General features: G+C 39.4%; 1 protein-coding gene across 1 annotated transcript in view; it reads left to right on the forward strand.

Moving 5' to 3' along the window:
- The window catches only part of LOC126244799 (serine/threonine-protein phosphatase 6 regulatory ankyrin repeat subunit C-like), a 297,603-nt gene that overhangs the window by 239,966 nt on the left and 38,346 nt on the right, over positions 1 to 19,291 (forward strand). The window contains exon 12 of the mRNA XM_049948268.1: positions 4,847 to 5,266. Coding sequence (XP_049804225.1) covers positions 4,847 to 5,266 — 420 coding nt within the window. The remainder of the gene's footprint in view (positions 1 to 4,846; positions 5,267 to 19,291) is intronic.

A 19,291-nucleotide genomic window follows, 5' to 3' on the forward strand; every position in this document is an offset into this window, starting at 1 on the left:
CTGTGGAGAGTCAACAGAGGTAGATGGGGAGGTAGATACCAGGTAATAAGCTGAAGGTGTTGGTTCATGAGAGCAGAGTTTCTCTCAGTGAGGGTGCAGTAACCAACCCCAGTGGGGTGTCCTGGGTGATTGGGCTTATGGACTTTAAGAAGCATATAGGTGGTAGGAATATGGGAGTGGTAGGGTTGAGCAGAGAAGGAGACAGATGGGGGAGGGTTTGGAATGGGCCCAAGGATTTGAGGTGGGTCTGGATATCATTCTGGATTTATGGAATATGATCACAGTGACAGGGCATGTAGATGGATGTATCTGACAGCTGACCGAGACCCTCTGCAAAATAATTCCTGCAGTTCATAACAAGAGTGATGGAAACCTTGTTGGCAAGTAGGATTATAAGGTCGGGATTAGTTTTTAGATAAGCGATTGTGCCTCTTTTTGCAGATGTAACGTTTGTTTCCATGTTGAGGGATTTTGGGAATGATAATGAGGCAAACTTTATGGTTAGGAATTTCTGGAATGTTAACAGGGGGTGATATCTGGGCAGTTGGGGGTGAATCACAGTAGGATGGAGGAGTGAACTGAATCAGATAGGGTTCAGTGTTGGTTTTGGGTTGAGTCTGATTGATGGGGTTTGTGGTGAAAAAGTGTTTCCACTGTATGTACTGGAAGATGGAGAGAAGGGGTTTAGCAAGTGTAGTGTGGTTAAATTTAGGAGTGGGCAAAAGGTAAGGCCTATGGAAAGGTCTGATACTTCCGTTGGCGGAAGCTTTAGGAAGACAGGTTCATGACTGTGTTTTGGTTCTGTTTGGGTCCTAGATTCTAACTGGTGGTTAGAGAGAGTTTCGGAGGTTGAGGTAACTGTATTAAGTCTGCAAGGCATGGTTTGACGGCTGTGAGAGGGTGTGGGGAGAGGCTTGGAGGCTCTTGTATAGGTGGTGAATAGCAGTTGTCTGAGGTGGCAGTAGGAGATGAACAGGTTGTAAAGATTTTTGAGGTGGAATTGTGCATGCTGCTAAGTTTCAATCTGGAAGTTGAAACTGGGGTGCTGGAATTTTGGATTTCAGAGCAGCAGAATTTTCCAGATGGAGAGGAGCTACTGGGAAGGGGTTTAGGTCTGATTTATATGGTTTCGTAGGACTGAATTGGCGAGAGCTATGTTCTGATGGAATTTGAACAGATAGAGGTCATTGTGGAAGCAGTAGTTGCAACTGGAGACACATAATCTGATGGTTAGGCCATCTGCGGGGGATTCCATGAGTTAGGCACTAATGCAGGAACAGTGTGTGGGACTCGGTTCTGGCTAAGGACCAACACCTTCAGCCTGTCACCCATTAAAGACCCTATATGAAAGTCACCAACAATTTCCTCCACAGTTACTGTTCCTTATCACCTGGTATCCTTCTTTTCATGGTTGATGCCACCCACCACACTACCATCCCCAGTGGGCTTGCTGCCATTGAACAGTAACTTTTCCAAAGCTCAACTGGGTACAAGCCGACAACTTCCTTCCTTGTCATCATGTCCAATTATATCCTCACCCATAATTCATTCTTCTTTGAAGGCATCACCAACAAACAAACTATGCTGCAGCAATTGGCACATTATATGCCAATCTGTTCAAGGACCACCTAGAGGAACCCTTCCTAACCACCCAGAATCCCAAACCCCTCACTTGATTCAGATTCATTGATGACGACTTCATGATCTGGACTGAGGGTGAACACCTCCTTTCCCATTCACTTCACCTGGTTCTCCTCAACACAATAAGCCATCTTCCTCAATGTTGACCTCAATCTTGATGATGGCTACATAAGTACCACTATCCATATCAAATGTATCTACCTCTAACAACAGCTCCTCTTTAACAACTGCCACCTATTCCTTATGATGAAGTCCCTTTCATACAGCCTAGACACCATGGTCGTCTTATCTATGGTCCCTCTCCAAATATGCCAAGGGTCCCACTACGGTTTTCACAGATCAAAATTATCCTCAAAACATTGTTCAGAAACAAATCCCCTGTGCTTTGTCTCTCCAGTCCCCTACCACCTCCTACATACCAACTGTCCAGCCACAAAACAGCACTTCTCACATGACTCAGTACCACCCAGGACTGGAGCAACTGAATCACATTGTCCGCCAGGGTTTTGACTACCTATTGTCATGCCCTGAAATGAGAAATATGCTAACCACTATCCTTCCCACCCCTGCCACAGTGGTATTCCGCCAACCACTGAACTGCACAATATCCTTGTCCATCCCTACTCCAAGACCTGTCCCATACATCCCCTGACTGCCATCTGCTCCAGTCCTGTCACTATCATATCCTATCCTGTCAAAGGCTGGGACACCCATGAATGCAACCACATGATCTACAAACTAAGCAACAGCAGCTGTGCTGCCTTCTATTTGGGCATGACACCTAACAAGCTGTCTCTCTGCAAGAATGGCCATTGGCAGACTGTGGCCCAGAGACAGCTGGACCACCCAGTTGCTGAACATGGTGCACAAGAGGGTGTCTTCACTTCAGTGACTGATTCACAGTATGCAACACCTGGATCCTTCCTGCCAATACCACCCTTTCCGAATTGGGCTTGTGGGAACTCTCCCTTCAGCATATCCTTCATTCTTGCAAACCCCCCCTCAACCTTTGCAAGTCCCAGTCCTCCACCTATACATCCCTTGCCCTGCTCCAGCTCCTGCAATATACTTGCCTTCATTCTGCAAGTGCACCTACTAGTCTGTTCCCCTTCTCTACCTTTCTCCTCTCATCTCTTGCCTTCCCCAACCCCCAGCACAACCTCGCGACTCTGCACCTAACAGCCCTATCCTATCCTCTATTCCTCTCCCCCCCCCCCCCCCCCCCAAGCCTCCAGCTTACCTCCACCACCTATCCCAGATTGCTGCTTAGATGTAGTTCCTGTCCACAGTCGGCCACAACACCCAGATACTATGGCTGTGTGTGTAAGAGATGTGCTTGTGTGTGTTCTTACTATTTCTGAAAAAGGCCTTTTGATTTAAAGGTTATAAATGTTTAGTATAGCTGCCGTCATGGAAATAGGCACCTCAAGGTCATCTAACAACTTGACAGCATCATCAGTTAGTGATAATTTCATATGCTAGTAAAAATTCTGAAAAAAAGATACATCTTTATTTTTAGTTTAGGATATGATAGAGAACTTTTCAAAAGAAAATTCTTGCCAGCTGCTATGAAGAAAAATAAAAACTAATGTTACAAGAAATTTTGAAGAAAATAATCCTTGACCTCAACATGTTGAAAATACAGAACCACTAACATACTTAGACGGAAAAAAAAAAAAAAAATTATGAACATGCTAAAAGTTTATAGACATGTATAATACATGTTTTGTCATGAAACCATAAAAGTATTCCAAGATAAAAAATAAAATACTGTAAAGATATGAAACTGTTTTGCCTATATTACAAAAAATGGTGTTGCTGATGAATTTATGTCATCTTGGACCTTTAGAAACTTCTACTGTGAAAACTGTTAAGAAAACTATAAAATTAATTTTGCTAACATCTGAAACATCATTATTGTATTGTGTGACCCATGAATGCATTTTATTTATGAGAGATTCCACGAGCGACAGTGTGGAAATACTTGTGTGCCACTGCCAGTATTTTTGTTTCGATGGCTCGTGTCAATACGACTGATAATATTCCCTACATCCTGAAAATATTTTATTTGCATCTCTTACTGACATTTTGTGACTTCACCATCACTTAAATTGTCAATATATGCTATATAAAAGGAACTGTAGGTACTTGCAGGCCATTATTTCCATTGAAGTCCACCAAAATACATTTGTCCATATGGTTTTGTGTAATCCAGGTTTTATCAAAGTTTATGACAATAAATGCTTTGTACACAAAACTTTATTCTTGCTATTACAATGTCTCTGTGTTCCATTAAAAATTTTCATTTATCATTACCCTTCCTAAACCCAAAATCAAATGAATAGGGGAGATAAGCAAGAGAGATCTTTAAGCAAGAATAGTTAATTTTTTCATGGTGATCTCCCTGTATTTTTCTAGCCATCAGATACTCTCTTCCACCATAGTATTGAAGTACGGTTGTATGCACTAATTTCTTGTCAAAACCATCAAATTCCATAGATTTCCATTTTCATTTATATGGAGAATCAAAATATGTGCTCGCATCTACAGATTCTGCTTATCTTACTGCACTGTTAATGTGGAATACAGTCAATTCAGCACTAACAAGGTTTTGTTGTTTTTCTTGTCATTTTATGAATTTGTGTTGAATTTAAATTTATTGTGGCTTCTTGACTGTCAGCCAGATCAGTAAAAAATGTCAGTACATTTGATAAACATCTTAGATTGTTTTTAAATGTCTTTTCGCCCTTTATGCACACCAAGTGGAGTATCACTACATGTGGGCCCTGACCATGCATTTCGCTGACTACCAATCACATGTCAATGCAATATTCCACAGAAGACTGAAACTACACGAGAACACACAATATCGCACAGAAACACTGAAAATTCAGCTGGTGGTCTTCTGTTAACAGTGAATATGTGGCAACAAAGCTATGAGGTGGGCAATTCACTATGGATTGCAGGTAGCAGGTGTGATGACCTCGAGGTGTCTAATTTTGTGATGGTCACTCTGGCCCTTACAGTGTGCTTGTCTGCGATTCGATGACTCCTCTATGTGATGATTAGCATTCTAGCCTTGTTGTTGTTCCATCCTGGACTGACCATTGTTTGAAACTCCCACATCTCTCAGATATATTGTGTGTAATTGTTGTGTTATTGTAGACTCTTATGTATGAAATTATTGTGGTATTTTTCTCTGCAGGTGAAACAGTTACTGATTAATGCTGGAGCTGACTTAACAGTAAGAGATAAACATGGCAAGACAGCCTTACATACATCATTTGAGATTGATAATATTGAAATCACTAAGTTTCTCATGAAGAAGCATAAACAAGAGATTGGTTGTGATAATAATGGTAATAATATCCTGCATTGTGCAGTCAGAGCTCGAAGAGATGTACTTGACAAAGTGAATTATATACTGAATAAAAAACTTACTACAATTGAAGAAAAGAATGAAAACGGAGAGACAGCTCTAATGTGTGCTGTACAGTTGTCTCCATTTCACACAGAAAAACAGACTCTTGTTCAAATACTATTGACATCAGGTGCTAGCCCCAATACTAAAGACTCACAAGGGAAGACTCCTCTCCATATTGCAGCTGCAGAGGGAGATGCAAAGGTATGGCTGAGTCTCAGAGAGGCATTTGAAAATATGTTAGTGTTAGGAATAAGTTTGTTTAAAATCCTACAAATAAGTAAAGCTACCTGTTGCCTGTTAGAAAATCCCACATATTTTACAAGTGATAGCGAAATTTAGATTTTTACTTTGATGGTACAGATATGAAGGAGAAACTAAAACGGTGATGCAGTTATGAAAAGCATTGTGTGATGATAAACAGACATTGATTGTTCATTACAAACATAAATCCAGTATCCGTTGGGTCTAAGTGTTGATTTCTGAGAATTTTATTAAAAGTGTTAGCATTAGTGATAGCAAGGGTAACTTTTAAGCACAGATTTTTATTTACATATAAACAGTATAAATCATAAATATCATGATGCAGGCAATAGTAGAGGACAATGAGGTATTTTCATATAGGATGAGCCTATTAAAGATAACCATGTAACAAGAAATAAGGCATTCAGAAAACAATTATGGTACAGTTTTCAAAATCAAAAGTTTCTTTGAGGTCAGAGTCCCATGACAATAATATCAGTTGTGTGAGTAGTCAGCAACATGCAAAAAAATGCTATAAATAAATTCAGTGTTATTATACCTTATTCAATCAAAACAATCTCTTTGTCGGTTTGCATGCATTTTCATATCAGCCCAAGAATGTAAGAAGCCTGAAGGTATATATGTTGAATTACTGTAGTTGTCAAAGAACATTTGAAAAGTACAGCAAGAGGACAGGAGATTAGTGTTGAATGTCCCATCAACAATGAAGTCATTAGAGACAGAGTACAAACTTGTACTAGGGAAGAATGAAGAATGGAAACAGACATGTCCTTTCAAAGGAACCCTCGTGGCATTTGCCTTAAGGGATGTAGGGAAGTGACGGAACCTCGTGAATGTGAGAGTCCAGTTTGCTTACCGCTGCACTACCCTGCTCAGTATGAAAAGTATAGAAACTGAAAATATATGTATTTTTTTAGAACTAACAGAATGTAAAATCACATTTATTAAGTTGAAAAGTCTGTACAAATTGTAGAACTAGTGCAGTCAAGTGCAAAGGAATTGTACTTCAAAAACATAAAAAGCAATACCCGTAAATTTTTATTACAATATAAATGTTGTAATTCAACTCACTGGTCACATTTTGGAGAGCTGTCTTACCTTAGGGCAGGCATGGGAATCCTGTGGTGACCTGTGGGCCTGATTCACATAATGACTTAAGCTCTCAGGCCACATAATCATGTCATGCGACAGCAGTACTCATAGCATATAAATTGAAAACCATAGCATCTGTGTTGTTGATGTTTATGGGGTAATGCACTGATATGAAAGGTGCCCCTTTCTCAACATGCCACACCAACAGAGTATGCCTTGAAATACATTTTCAAGAGTACATTTATTTTATGTTCAAAATATGTTCAACCCATCCTCAGATGTTTACATTCATTTACAGAATTTGAACATTGTTTACTTATGATGATTTACAATAGCTGTCTTAAAAAATTTAATTGCAAAATTCTGTAATGCTCTTTGTAAAGAAATATTGAGATACGGTGACTGTGGTGGCTAGAGGAGATCTGACAATTTATTCTCATGCTCACAAAGCCACTCCTGGATGACACAAGCTTTATGAACAGTGGCTCTGTTGTCTTGGAACACAACATCACCATTGGGAAGCGAATACTGTGCCATGGAATGGACATGATCTGCCAGATCTTCAACAGTAATGTGACCTTGCATAGTAACCATGGAGCCCATAGGATACCATGGAATGGCTGCCCAAATTGTTTCACTCTTAGGATGTAAACTCAGTTGGAAACAATATGAAACAAGACTCATATGACCAAATTACTTTCTTTTGTTGCTCCACAATCCAGTTTTTATGGCTTTGGCACTATGCTTTGTTGTTATCAGCATTTGCATCTCTGATGAGTAGTTTTGGGATTCCAGCTTGCCCTGCAATTCCCTACTTACGGGTCTCATTCATATTGTTTCGGTGGTGACAGGATTTGCAAGTTTGACATTCAGTTCTGCTTTTGACTTTTGCAGCTGTTGTCCTCTTATTTTTTGTCACAATCATCTTCAGTGACCATCTATCACGATCACTCAGTGCACACTTTCATCTGTATTGTGACTTACTGGACAACGTTTTTCCACTTTTCCTGTATGTGTTTAAATCTTTGATATGGTGCCTTTTGAAACACCAAATACTTTGGCTCCATTGGTCATGGAAGCACCCACCATATGAACACCAATATTTTTTTTTTTCTTTTGAATTCACTTAGCTCTGACATAAAACCCTCACAACTACAGAGACCACTGTTCTGACTATGATTGAAACTTGCAGTTTATTGAGGACATAGCCAGAACAGAGTTTCACCTTCCTGCTACAATACAAGGAACCCTGGTAATTACAGGAACTTGACCAATGTTGTTACCTATGCAAGACCTAACCTTCCTGAACAGTATCTTCGATCCCATTTTGCTACAAACAATGGATGAATTAATTGCTGCAGAGAAAGGACAAATTTTGGTAGATCAAATGGTACAGCATGTACAGCTATATGAAGAGAAACATAGATGGAATATCATTATGATCAGCGTATCGGCCACTAGTGTTACCAGTCTACTAGCATTTATTTTGGCAGTTTACTTTTGTCTAAGACAAGAAATCACTCATGCAAAAGAAGCAACTATTCGTGAGATTCCTAGGGAATGGATTTGTACTAGCAAGTAAGAGATTCTGGAGGACATAATGTACAAAGAATCAAACTAGGAAGATAATGTAAAACTAGGGTAAGATTTCTGTTGAATTAAAGGAAACAAAGGCCACATAATCATTGGCACCATCTTTCTTTGGTATATGCTGAAAGAGTGAGGCCCAATGACTATTGTACTGTCCAACAGTCCCATCTTGCAATAACTCCTTTATGACCATCTTAGCTGCACAGTCTCTCCGAAGCTAGCCTGCGCACCTTGTGTCGGACTGACAGACCCAACATTGTGTTTATCTTATGAACTGTACCACTGCTGACAGCACACTGTTTGAACTGCACACAAGATTAGGGAAGATGGGAAAACACACACAGCAAGTGCACAGACACCGGAAGAGCAATGCACTTGATTAACCTGTACAGGTGATGGTGGATCTGTTGCTGGTTGCTCTGGTGACATGTGAGTATCTGCTGCCATCTGCTCTATGTCCTTTGACTCATTCATGATGGTAAAAACGAAATAATGAGTTTCTTCCAGAGCAAGCTGTTTCAAGCATATATGCACAGCACTTGGCTTGTCTGCTGATGTGTAAATTTTGTCATGTATAGAGTGGTTCTCTTCATATAGGCAAAATGTTCCCTTCCGTATATTGGAGTATTGCTGGGTAGTTTGTTGTAATTCCAAAGCTGATGAGAGGCTGTTTTTCTTGTACCTGTTGTCAGCATTTGAATGTGTCAACAAAACTGACAATTTTTGAGTTGAGGATGGTAGTCATTGATTGGATGAGTGGCGGTGGAACACCTGTAATTCTGGCCACAAAACATCTGCTGCTGTGATGTGGAAGAATTCCAAGAGCCAAATTGGGGGAGAGATGAAAATGTCTTAGAAAGTCAGCCACCAATACTGGTTCCCCCAATACTAGTTCATTAACATCAGCAATGCAGAGTTCCCAAAAGAAATGTCGTCTAAGTCAAAGACCAAGGTTAGGGGTGTGGTTCCATATTCTGCAATGTGTAAATAATTTGCCTCATGGAGCTGAAAGACACAAATTTTTTCTGTCAGTGGTAACTCACATGGAATGATGCTCTCCACAGACCTCAAATGAGAAAATGTTGATTGTACGTATAGTCCAGGAGGTAGAGTGTGCCGCATGAAAATAATGTGTAAGGAAGATGTTAGGCAAGTTGAAAATGGTGAATTGATCTGGAACGCATATTGCAGATCATTCTTTCCATATGGGTAGTTGCAGAATGCCATGCAATTGCGAGCTTTATCACCAAAATGTCCATGGAACCAGCAGCAGAGGTGTGGTCACGTATTTTTGTCAGCACATAGGGTCATCCTCGGTGACGTCCGCGCACACTTGGGATTGTTTGGCTGCTTGTTGCTGCATGTCATCGCTGGTACCATGGAGAGTGCATGGCTGGTCATTGTTGTCAGCTGAACTGATGCTATGTTGATGTTGTAATTCTGTGAGAAGTCTGTCTGGTACAATTAATCTTCTATCCACTGATTTATGCTCATTTGAGGTAGTTGCTAATTGTAGCTTAGAGGGTAATTTCACAATCCACAGTGTCTAAAAAGGGTGATCTGGCATAAGTACCATATAAATTAAATGGAAGAACCATCTCCTGAGTTGAGAATGTGTTTTTGTGTCCTAATTCACATCATAGGTAACTTGACATAGTTGCTGTTTCGGTGCTCAAGCAAGAAGCTGAACAAGTGCCATCTTCTCCACACTGTATTTTTTGATAGCCAGGGATGACAATGTAAGATCACTGTTGAGGTCTGGATGTTCACTGAGTGACACGGTAACGTTATGTACTTCAGAAATGTCATAACTGTGGAAAATACATTCAGTGATAGCAAACCACATGTCAGGTTGTTCGGGCGAAAAAATAATGAATGAAGATGCACAGTGCTGTTGTGAAAATTATGTGGTTCATGTAGCACTAAATTTGGCCAGAGAATGACAACAGACACTCTCTAATGTGAAGGCTACAGCACAGAGCTCAAAGCTCTGCAACGTGGAAGGTACCACATGTTTTAACAACATAATCTCTATCTATCCATAGTGATTTGCTGAGGAGTGTCTTGTTTGATGGTAGAAGAATGGTAACCATCTGGGAAGCTGCACATGTTAATGTAACTACTTCTGGGATGGGGAGGTATGCTGACCCTGGATCAAATCTGCCCAGCAGATTAACAATGAGGGGTTGGGGAGACCCCCCCCCCCACGTCATTTTTAGGCAGTTTCCCACTGGTGAATACTGGTCTGGTTCCTATGTTCTGACTCAGATATAGCTATGCAAAACATTTAGAACTCTTTCTCACACTTACACACAGTAAGTAATGTATATGCAGACAGAGTGGGTACACTGATTATGTTCTGAGCTGTGAATAGGAGACTGATGACCTTTACTCTTTGGTCTCCTTAAGCACTAACTCATCATCAGAAGAAGAATGGTATTTGTAGCTCATGACACCCTGGAAGATAGTAACTGATACACATTGTTCTGCTGCATAGAGGTCATTGTTGATACTACTGGCACTGCAAACGAAAGTGTCATTTTCACATTTAGCTGAAGGCCAGGGTTGTCGCTGGTGCTGTGGAGCACTGAACTCAATACAGTGAAGTCACTGTCTTGCAGTTGCGTGCCTTCAGCTCTAAGGTTGTGTGAGGCTCCATTATTGTAGCAAGCGATCTTAGTTGATGAATGTGAAATAGTTCGTAGCTGATAGCATCATTTTTTGCTGTGTTAGCACTGTAGAGCAGATGTAGGTTAGTACGCTCCAGATGGAATAATGGATGGCACAGATACCAATGACCTACACTTTATTGCAAGATGGAGACATATCTGAATACAGGTGTACTTAACAGTAGTCAGTAATGAACTCAGCTAGAGACTGTTGCTCTGCCAGAGCTGTAGCACTGGCCAAAGAGTTCCCTCGCTGGATCATGCGGCTGCTACTACATCATCCCATAACCAATGTGCAAAACACTATCTATCCTACAGTTTTATGCGGAAAGAAATTAGGAAGTAAATTTTATGGCAGTTAGTGATTACACTGGATAGTAATGAGGTGACCACTGCAGCCTGAGCCTTGAGTCTATGCTTGTGGTGAGTTCTCACACAATGGGCATATGAATAGTGAGCCTGAACAATCAAAATTCCTGTCTGTCCAGACAGATGGTAAGCTTTATGGATATCCCATGTTCAGAATATAGTTAAAACACTACATGTTGCTATATTTACCATTAGAACAGCATTTGCAATAAGTGGTAGTCCAACACAAAAATTAGCTTACTTTGTTTTGTTTGGATTCACCTAAGAAACATGGAATTATATTCTGGCATACTTCTTCCTATTCACAAAGAGTATTTTTTACTCAGAAATGGGCAGTTTGAATAATATATGGTGTAAGTTCATGAACCTGTTGTTGGCCCCTGTCCAGGAGTTTGGGAATTCTGGCATTGGCCTCTCTCTCTATATGTATTTTCTTTAATGTCATTTGTTGCTAACAATTACAATTAACAGCTTTCACTTAGATAATACTTGGCAGATATCCAGTCTGCATTTGGATTGCATCTCTTTGACTTGTGCAGAAAGGTGTATGGTATTTTGCTGCACCCATTTCCCAAAAGCTACCACAAGACTTTAAAAAAATCATAGCAGTAATGCTGAAACTTTCAACTCCGAGTTTAAGAATTTCCTTATGGCTAAATCCTTCTATTTTGTCAGGGACTTCCTGCAAAAAATTTTAGCGAATTTTTGTGTTAAATTATTGATATGCTGCTATGTATTCAGCAGCTTGTCATCTGTATACAGTAAGTGTAAATTTTATGTTATTTTTTATTAACTTTTCTGGTGTAATTTCAAGTCCTGAGTTGTTCTGTTAATATGCAGATTGGCTCCTCAATTTGTTCCTCTGGAACTTGATGCACAAATAAAAATAAATAAATAAAATAACGAAAAAAAGAAGACAAATGAGCACATGGATCACATTCAGAGGTAGTCAAAAATTTATGTCATTGTGACCATTTGAAATAAATGATTCAAATTCCATCATAAGCTGCACTGGGAAGTATCTTTTTTCACTTCTTGATGGTGACTAGGTTCAGACACCTGTGTACATTACAATGAAATGAACACCCTTAGCTGCTTACAGGCGTTGACATACGTCAACAGGGACAGATGAAAATGTGTGCCCTGACCGGGACTCGAACCCAGGATCTCCTGCTTACATGGCAGACGCCCTATCCATCTGAGCCACTGAGGACACAGAGGATAGCATGACTGCAGGGATGTATCTCTGGCACACCTCCTGCAAAACCCACATTCTCAACGTATTGTCCCGCACTACATTTGTAGTACCCCCACCCATTATACTTATTACTCGTGGCGCATTGCCGATTCCCGTAAAGAGTTCGGGCACTGTGCATTCACACAGAAGAATAGGGTCAAGTGGCTGGTGAGCCTTAACTGTATATATACTAAGATGGTATCTGTTCTTTCGGACATCTTAGTATATACCTGTGTCCATTTTCAAACTATCTGTACTGTGTGACAAATACAAGCGATAGCCTGTGTACAAAAACTGCCCATGCAGTGATGATCGAAGTGGCATTGCAGCCAACTCAACAACAGTAAATAGACCACATAGGATAGACATCAGAGAACCTAGTCTCCATCAAGAAATAAAGAAGGACACTTCTCAGCGAAACTTATGATGGAGTTACAACCATTTATTTCAATTATAAAACAAGTTGCTGACCTATTTTTCATCTGCAGTATGCTGCAAGTTTGTAAATGTGACAGTTTACTGTTTGGTGAGTAGCTGATGGAAAGGTAGCTGATTGCTGAGAGATAATACACACACACACACACACACACACACACACATTTTCTTTTTCTCTGTTGTTTCAGCAGATACCTGTAAGTTCTTTTTTGCAATGTGAAGCTGGAGTCAGCCCAAACAAATACTGCTCATCAAGTCTTTCATGCAATGCCCAGTGCCAACAGAAAATGTCAATTTGTTTTACACTACAAGCAAAATTATTTTTAAACCACAGTTTTATGTGCTAACTTGATTAAGCAGTCCCAAATTAGTGTAGTGAAATATTTTTTTTATTGATACATATTAGCAGGGACAGTAAAACAGGAAGAGTAACCAGTATTACAGCAGTGACAGCACTGCCCTGTCCCATGTTGAGTGCTTTTACCACACACCAATGATGCTCAGTAACTGCTGCTACAAATATTGCACTAGACTGCACTGGGACTGTTAATTGATTGAGCACATAAAATTCCATGTTAAAAATCATTTTGCACATGATGGAAAACAAACCAATGCTTTCTGTTTGCACTGGGCATTGCATGAAAGACTTGATGAACAACATTTGTTTGGGCTGACTCCAACTAGATGCTGCGAAAACTAAATTACAGATATCTGCCCAAAACACCAGAGAAAATGTGTCTGATGATCCGTAGAAGGGACACCCTGTGTGTGTGTGTGTGTGTGTGTGTGTGTGTGTGTGTCTACATATAGCATGGCTAAAAATGTGTATTACATGAAATAAATATAAGGCTAGTCATAAAGTTTTGAAATTTCTCATGACTAGAGTTAGGAAGGAGTGATCTGTATTTGTTTTGAAGAAACTTTTATAACCAAGATCCCATTCAGTTTAAAGAGTTAAGACTGTCATCTTCAGATATTCAAAAAACTTGTTGTTATATGCCCTGTTCCATTATGACTGTATATGCTACATACTATTGGCTATGACACAAACATGGCATGTGTGATACAGTCATAATGGAACAGGTCATATAACAGAAAGTTTTTTGAAGATCAGAAGATGACAATCTCAACTGTTGACACTGGTCATCAGAAATAAATAGTATTGAATGTTATCTTTGTTATTAAAAGTTTCTTGATACAGTTTTGATTATTTCATCTAAGAAATGAAGTCCCATAATTATTTTTTGTTTATTTGCAAGCATAGGTTCACAGACCTGGTTACATTGACACCACTGTGCCACAGTATCATAGCACATCAGAAGAGGAGCCAAAACAAAATGTAACACCACATTGATAAAGTGTGATGGGCTGCACCACTCTTTGCTCCTCTAGTGGTGAGCTGTGGTACTGTGGTGCAGGGATTTCAATGCCAAGTAACCTGACATTCTGCACAAGAGATTCTGAGAGTGCGTGTAAGAGATTCTGCCTATTCCAGCATCTTCATCACCAAGTGTCAAGTTTGACTGTATGTATAGTACCAAGACTGAGGACATGTATTCAAAAACAAACACAATATTAATTACATTAAATTACTTTTTTGAAGTGATAATTAAAACCTGATGACTGCTTCTTTTAGATGAGTTTAAGAAGTGATTAATTATATTGGAACTATCATTTCACAATAATTTAATCTGTTACAACCAGGACTGATATCCTTTTCTGAAACATGCAACATTCTAAATGTTTAAAAATAAAATGATGATGGGATTTTGAATGGAATCCTGAACAGTTGTTTTGAGCTGATAGTTATGTTCATAGTGACATATGTAGTGCTAGACTACCATATGGAATGTTTTCCACCATGTAAAGTATGCCATTACTAGCCCTCTTTATAGGAAAGATTACAGGAATACTGTAAATGATTTTCTACCTGTTGTAATATCCCGTACATCATCGCCCTCAGTGGCTGTAATTGATTGATTATTATTTTTATTATTATTACCATTTTAGAAGACTTTTCATATTTGTAACTGAAAGTTAGGTTCAATCAGTGAGTCATGTGGACAATTTTTATCCAGAAAAACTGTGGTCCTTTACTTTCTCTGATCAAAGAAATGATAAAAATTTGAATGTAAGATTTCATTCTCTGTCACTGAGTGAAGTAGACGTATTTGTAGTTATGAAGCATATCCTACTGGTCAAATAAATACAAACTGTTGAATTCAAAAAAGGCATCTGTCTTTAATTGTTCACTATTACTTCATTCCAGTTTACAAGTGAGTGGATTCATCAGCCTAGTATGAACAATGATGCATGTTTTTGGAGGAAATCATGTCCAATAAGAATATGTTACACAGTTTCCAATATAAGCAGGAGTATAACATACTCAAGAGTTACATCATATTGTCTCCAGAAAGATTGCTCACCTGAGAACTTACCAAATAGTGCATGTGATATATTAAAAAATATCACAGTTTGGTTATTTTGTGATTTGTCCAAAGCATTTAATCATACAGGACATGATACCTGCACAGAACAGATCACATTTTTTGGAACTGATGGTGTTGCAAACCACTGATTTATAACACTGATAGCAGAAAAACAAGCAAAAAATGGTTTGCTACATAGGGGAAGGAGTAGAAGAAGGGGTTGTGGGAGAAAGATTAATTGAGTTCTGCAATAAATTTCAGGTAGTAATAGTGAATGTTCTGTTCAAGAATCATAAGAGGAGGAGGTATACGTGGAAAATGTCAGGAGATACAGGAAGATTTCAGTTTGATTAAATCATGGTCAGGCAGAGATTCCAAAATCAGATGTTGGATTCTAAGGTGTACCCAGGAGCAGATATAGACTCAAATCACAATTTAGTAGCGATGAAGAGTAGGCTGAAATTTAAGAGATTAGTCAGGAAGAATCAGTGTGCAAAGAAGTGAGATATGGAAGTACTAAGAAATGAAGAGGTATGCTTCAAGTTCTCTGAGGCTGTAGATACGGCAATTAGGAATAGCTCAGTAGGCAGTTCAGTTGAAGAGGAGTGGGTAACTCTAAACAGGGTGATCTCAGAAGCTGGAAAGAAAACAGTCAGTACAAAGAAGGTGAATGCAAAGAAAGCATAGGTAACAAAAGAAATACTTCAGTTGATCGATGAAAGAAGGAAGTACAAAAATGTTCAAGGAAACTATGGAATACAGAAATACAAGTCACTTAGGAATGAAACAAACAGAAAGTGCAGGGAAGCTAAGGTGAAATGGTTGCATGAAAAATGTGAAGAAATTGAAATGAAATGACTGACAGAAAGACTGACTCAGCATATAGGAAAGACAAAACAGCCTTCCCTGAAACTAAAAGCAAGGGTGGTTACAATAAGAGTGTGACTGAAATACCAATGTTAAATGCAGAGGAGAGAGTGGACAGGTAGAAAGAATACATTAAAGACCTCTGTGAGGGGGAGGACTTGTCTGATGACGCAACAGAAGAAGAAACAAGTCGATACCGAAGAGACAGGGGATCCAGTATTAGAATCAGAATTTGAAAGAGCTCTGGAAGGGCAGAAGGGATAGATAACATTCCATCAGAATTCCTAAAATCATTGGGAGAAGTGCAACAACGTAGAATGTAGAATGTATTAGTCTGGCAATATACCATCTGTCTTTTGGAAAAAATATCATCCACACATTTTCAAAGATTGCAAGAGCTGATAATTGCAAGAATTATCACACAATCAGCTTAACAGCTCATATTTCCAAGTTGCTGACAATAATAACGTGGAAGATTGGAAAAGAGAATTGTGGATGTGTCTGATGATGATCAGTTTGGTGTTATCAAAGGAAAAGCCACCAGAGAGGCAATTATGACATGCAGTTGATAATGGAAGGAAGACTAAAGAAAAATCAAGACATTTTTGTAGAATTTGTCAGCCTGGAAAAAGCATTTGGCAATGTAAAATGGTGCGAGATGTTCAAAATTCTGAGAAAAACAGCAGTAAGCTATAGGGAAAGACAGGTACTGTGCAATATGAACAAGAATCAAGAGTGAATAATAAAAGTGAAGACCAAGTATGAACTGCTCAGATTAAAACAGGTGTAAGTAAGGGATGTAGTCTTTCACCCCTACTGTTGAATCTGTAAATCAAAGAAGCAATGATGAAGGTAAAGAGTGGAGTTAAAATTCATAGTGAAAGGATTTCAATGATAAGATTCGCTGAAGACATTGCTATCCTTAGTGAAAGTGAAGAAGAATTACAGGATCTGCTGAATGGAAAGAACAATCTAATAAGTACAAAATATGGACTGATAGTAAATCAAAGAAAGATGAACGTAACGGGAAGTAGCAGAAATGAGAACAGTGAGAAACTAAACATCAGGATTGGTGATAATGAAGTAGATGAAGTCAAAGAATTCTGCTATGTAGGCAGCAAAATAAACCATGACACATGTCACAAGGAGTACATAAAAAGCAGTCTAGAACTGGCAAAAAGGGCATTCCTGACTAAGAGAATTCTACTAGCATCAGATGTAGACCTTAATATGAGAAAGAAATTTCTGAGAATGTACATTTGGAGCACAGCATTGTATGGTAGTGAAATGTGGACTGTGAAAAAACTGGAGAAGAAGAGACTCGAAGCATTTGAGATGTGGTGCTACAGAAGAATGTTGGAAATTAGGTAGAAAGATAAGATAAGGAATGAGCAGGTTCTCTGCAGAATTGGAGAGGAAAGCAACATATGGAAAACATTGACAAGGAGAAGGGAGAGGATAGTAGAATGTCAGTTACGACATCAGGGAATAACTTGCATGGTACTAGAGGGAGCGATAACGGGTAAAAATTGTAGAGGAAGACAGAGATTGTAATACATCCATCAAATAATTGAGGGTGTAGGCTGCAAGTGCTACTCTGAGATGAAGAGGTTGGCACAGGAGAGAAATTCGTGGGTGGCCACATCTAACCAGTCAGAATATTGGTGGGATAAAAAGACCATAGGTCAAGCAATGCAACTCAAGTGAACAGATTCTGGCTGAGAAGAAATTTCCAATGGAGATCCACAGGCTCCACTCCTATTTGTTGTGCACTAAGGATCCAAAGAAGCTGGTACTCCTGCGTGATATTAATTAGTGCCCCCACGAGCATGCAGAAGTGCCACAACATGATGTGGCATGGACTTGTCTAATGCCTGAAGTAGTGCTGGAGGGAACTGACATCTTGAATCCTGCAGGGCTGTCCAAAAACCCGTAAGAATACTGGAAGGGGGGGGGGGATGGTGGAGATCTATTCTGAACAGGATGTTGCAAGACATCCTGGATATGCTCTGTAATTTCATATCTGGGGAGTTTGGTGGCCAGCAGAAGTATTTAAACTCAGAGGAGTGTTCCTGGAGCCACTCTGTAGCAATGCTGGATGTGTGGGGTGTCACATTGCCCTGCTGGAATTGCCAAAGTCTGGCGGAATGCACAATGGACATGAATGGATGCAGGTGATCAGACAGGATGCTTACATATGTGTCACCTGTCAGAGTCACATCTAGACATACCAGCAGTCCCATATCAATCCAACTGCAAATGCCCCATACCATTACAGAGCCTCCACCAGCTTGAACAATCCCCTGCTGACATGCAGGATTCATGGATCCATGAGGTTGTCTCCATACCTGTACACATTCATCCACTCGATGCAGTTTGAAATGAGACTCGTCTGACGAGGCAACGTGTTTCCAGTCATCATGTCAGAGAATTGATGTTTTACTAGATTCCTGATATTCACAGTACACTCATGAAATGGTTATATGGGAAAATCTCCACTTCATCACTACCTTGGAGATACTATCCCATTGCTCACACCAACTATAGCACCAAGCTCAAATACACGTAAATCTTGGTAACGTGGCTTCGTAGCAGCAGTAACCAATCTAACAATTGTGCTAGACACTTGTCTTATATAGGTGTTGCCAACTGCAGTGCTGTATTCTGCCTGTTTATATATCTCTGTATTTGAATATGCATGCCTATACCAGTGTAGAAGTGAATGACCATCCACTTAACACCTCAGAGTCCAGCCACTTAGGAAAATTTTGGACCTAGATCAGCCATTCATGCCATTATTTGAAGTATTACTGGCACATATGTGTTGGATATATATCAAAGGGTAATATGTACTAAAATAATCAATAAAATGATGATACTGTAACAGAAAGTAAAATTATTCTTAACAAAAGAAAAAGGAAAAAAATCTGGTGTGAGGTAAGTTATTGAGCAATTAGATATGTAATTCACTTTTATATGGAAACATCTGAAGTATTCTGGCTTGCAGAGAGGGTATGTCCAAACAAGGCAATACGATGTGTTTCTTTCCTGCTTGTTTTGCCAGGAGATTGTCTTCTCCAACCAAATCTTGGAAACTTGTGTTGGATGGTGCTTAAACATGAGATTTATATGTAAAATGGATGAGATTCAGACAAGAGAAAAATAAGAAAGGATAAAAAGGAACTGAATTGTAATTACAGCAGCACAACCCATAGCAACAGTATTAGTGATGAAAAATTGTAGCAGACTGCAGTTTACCTGAATATGAATCTTCGAT

Source organism: Schistocerca nitens, chromosome 1 (genome assembly GCF_023898315.1).
Source record: "Schistocerca nitens isolate TAMUIC-IGC-003100 chromosome 1, iqSchNite1.1, whole genome shotgun sequence".
Taxonomy (NCBI): domain Eukaryota; kingdom Metazoa; phylum Arthropoda; class Insecta; order Orthoptera; family Acrididae; genus Schistocerca; species Schistocerca nitens.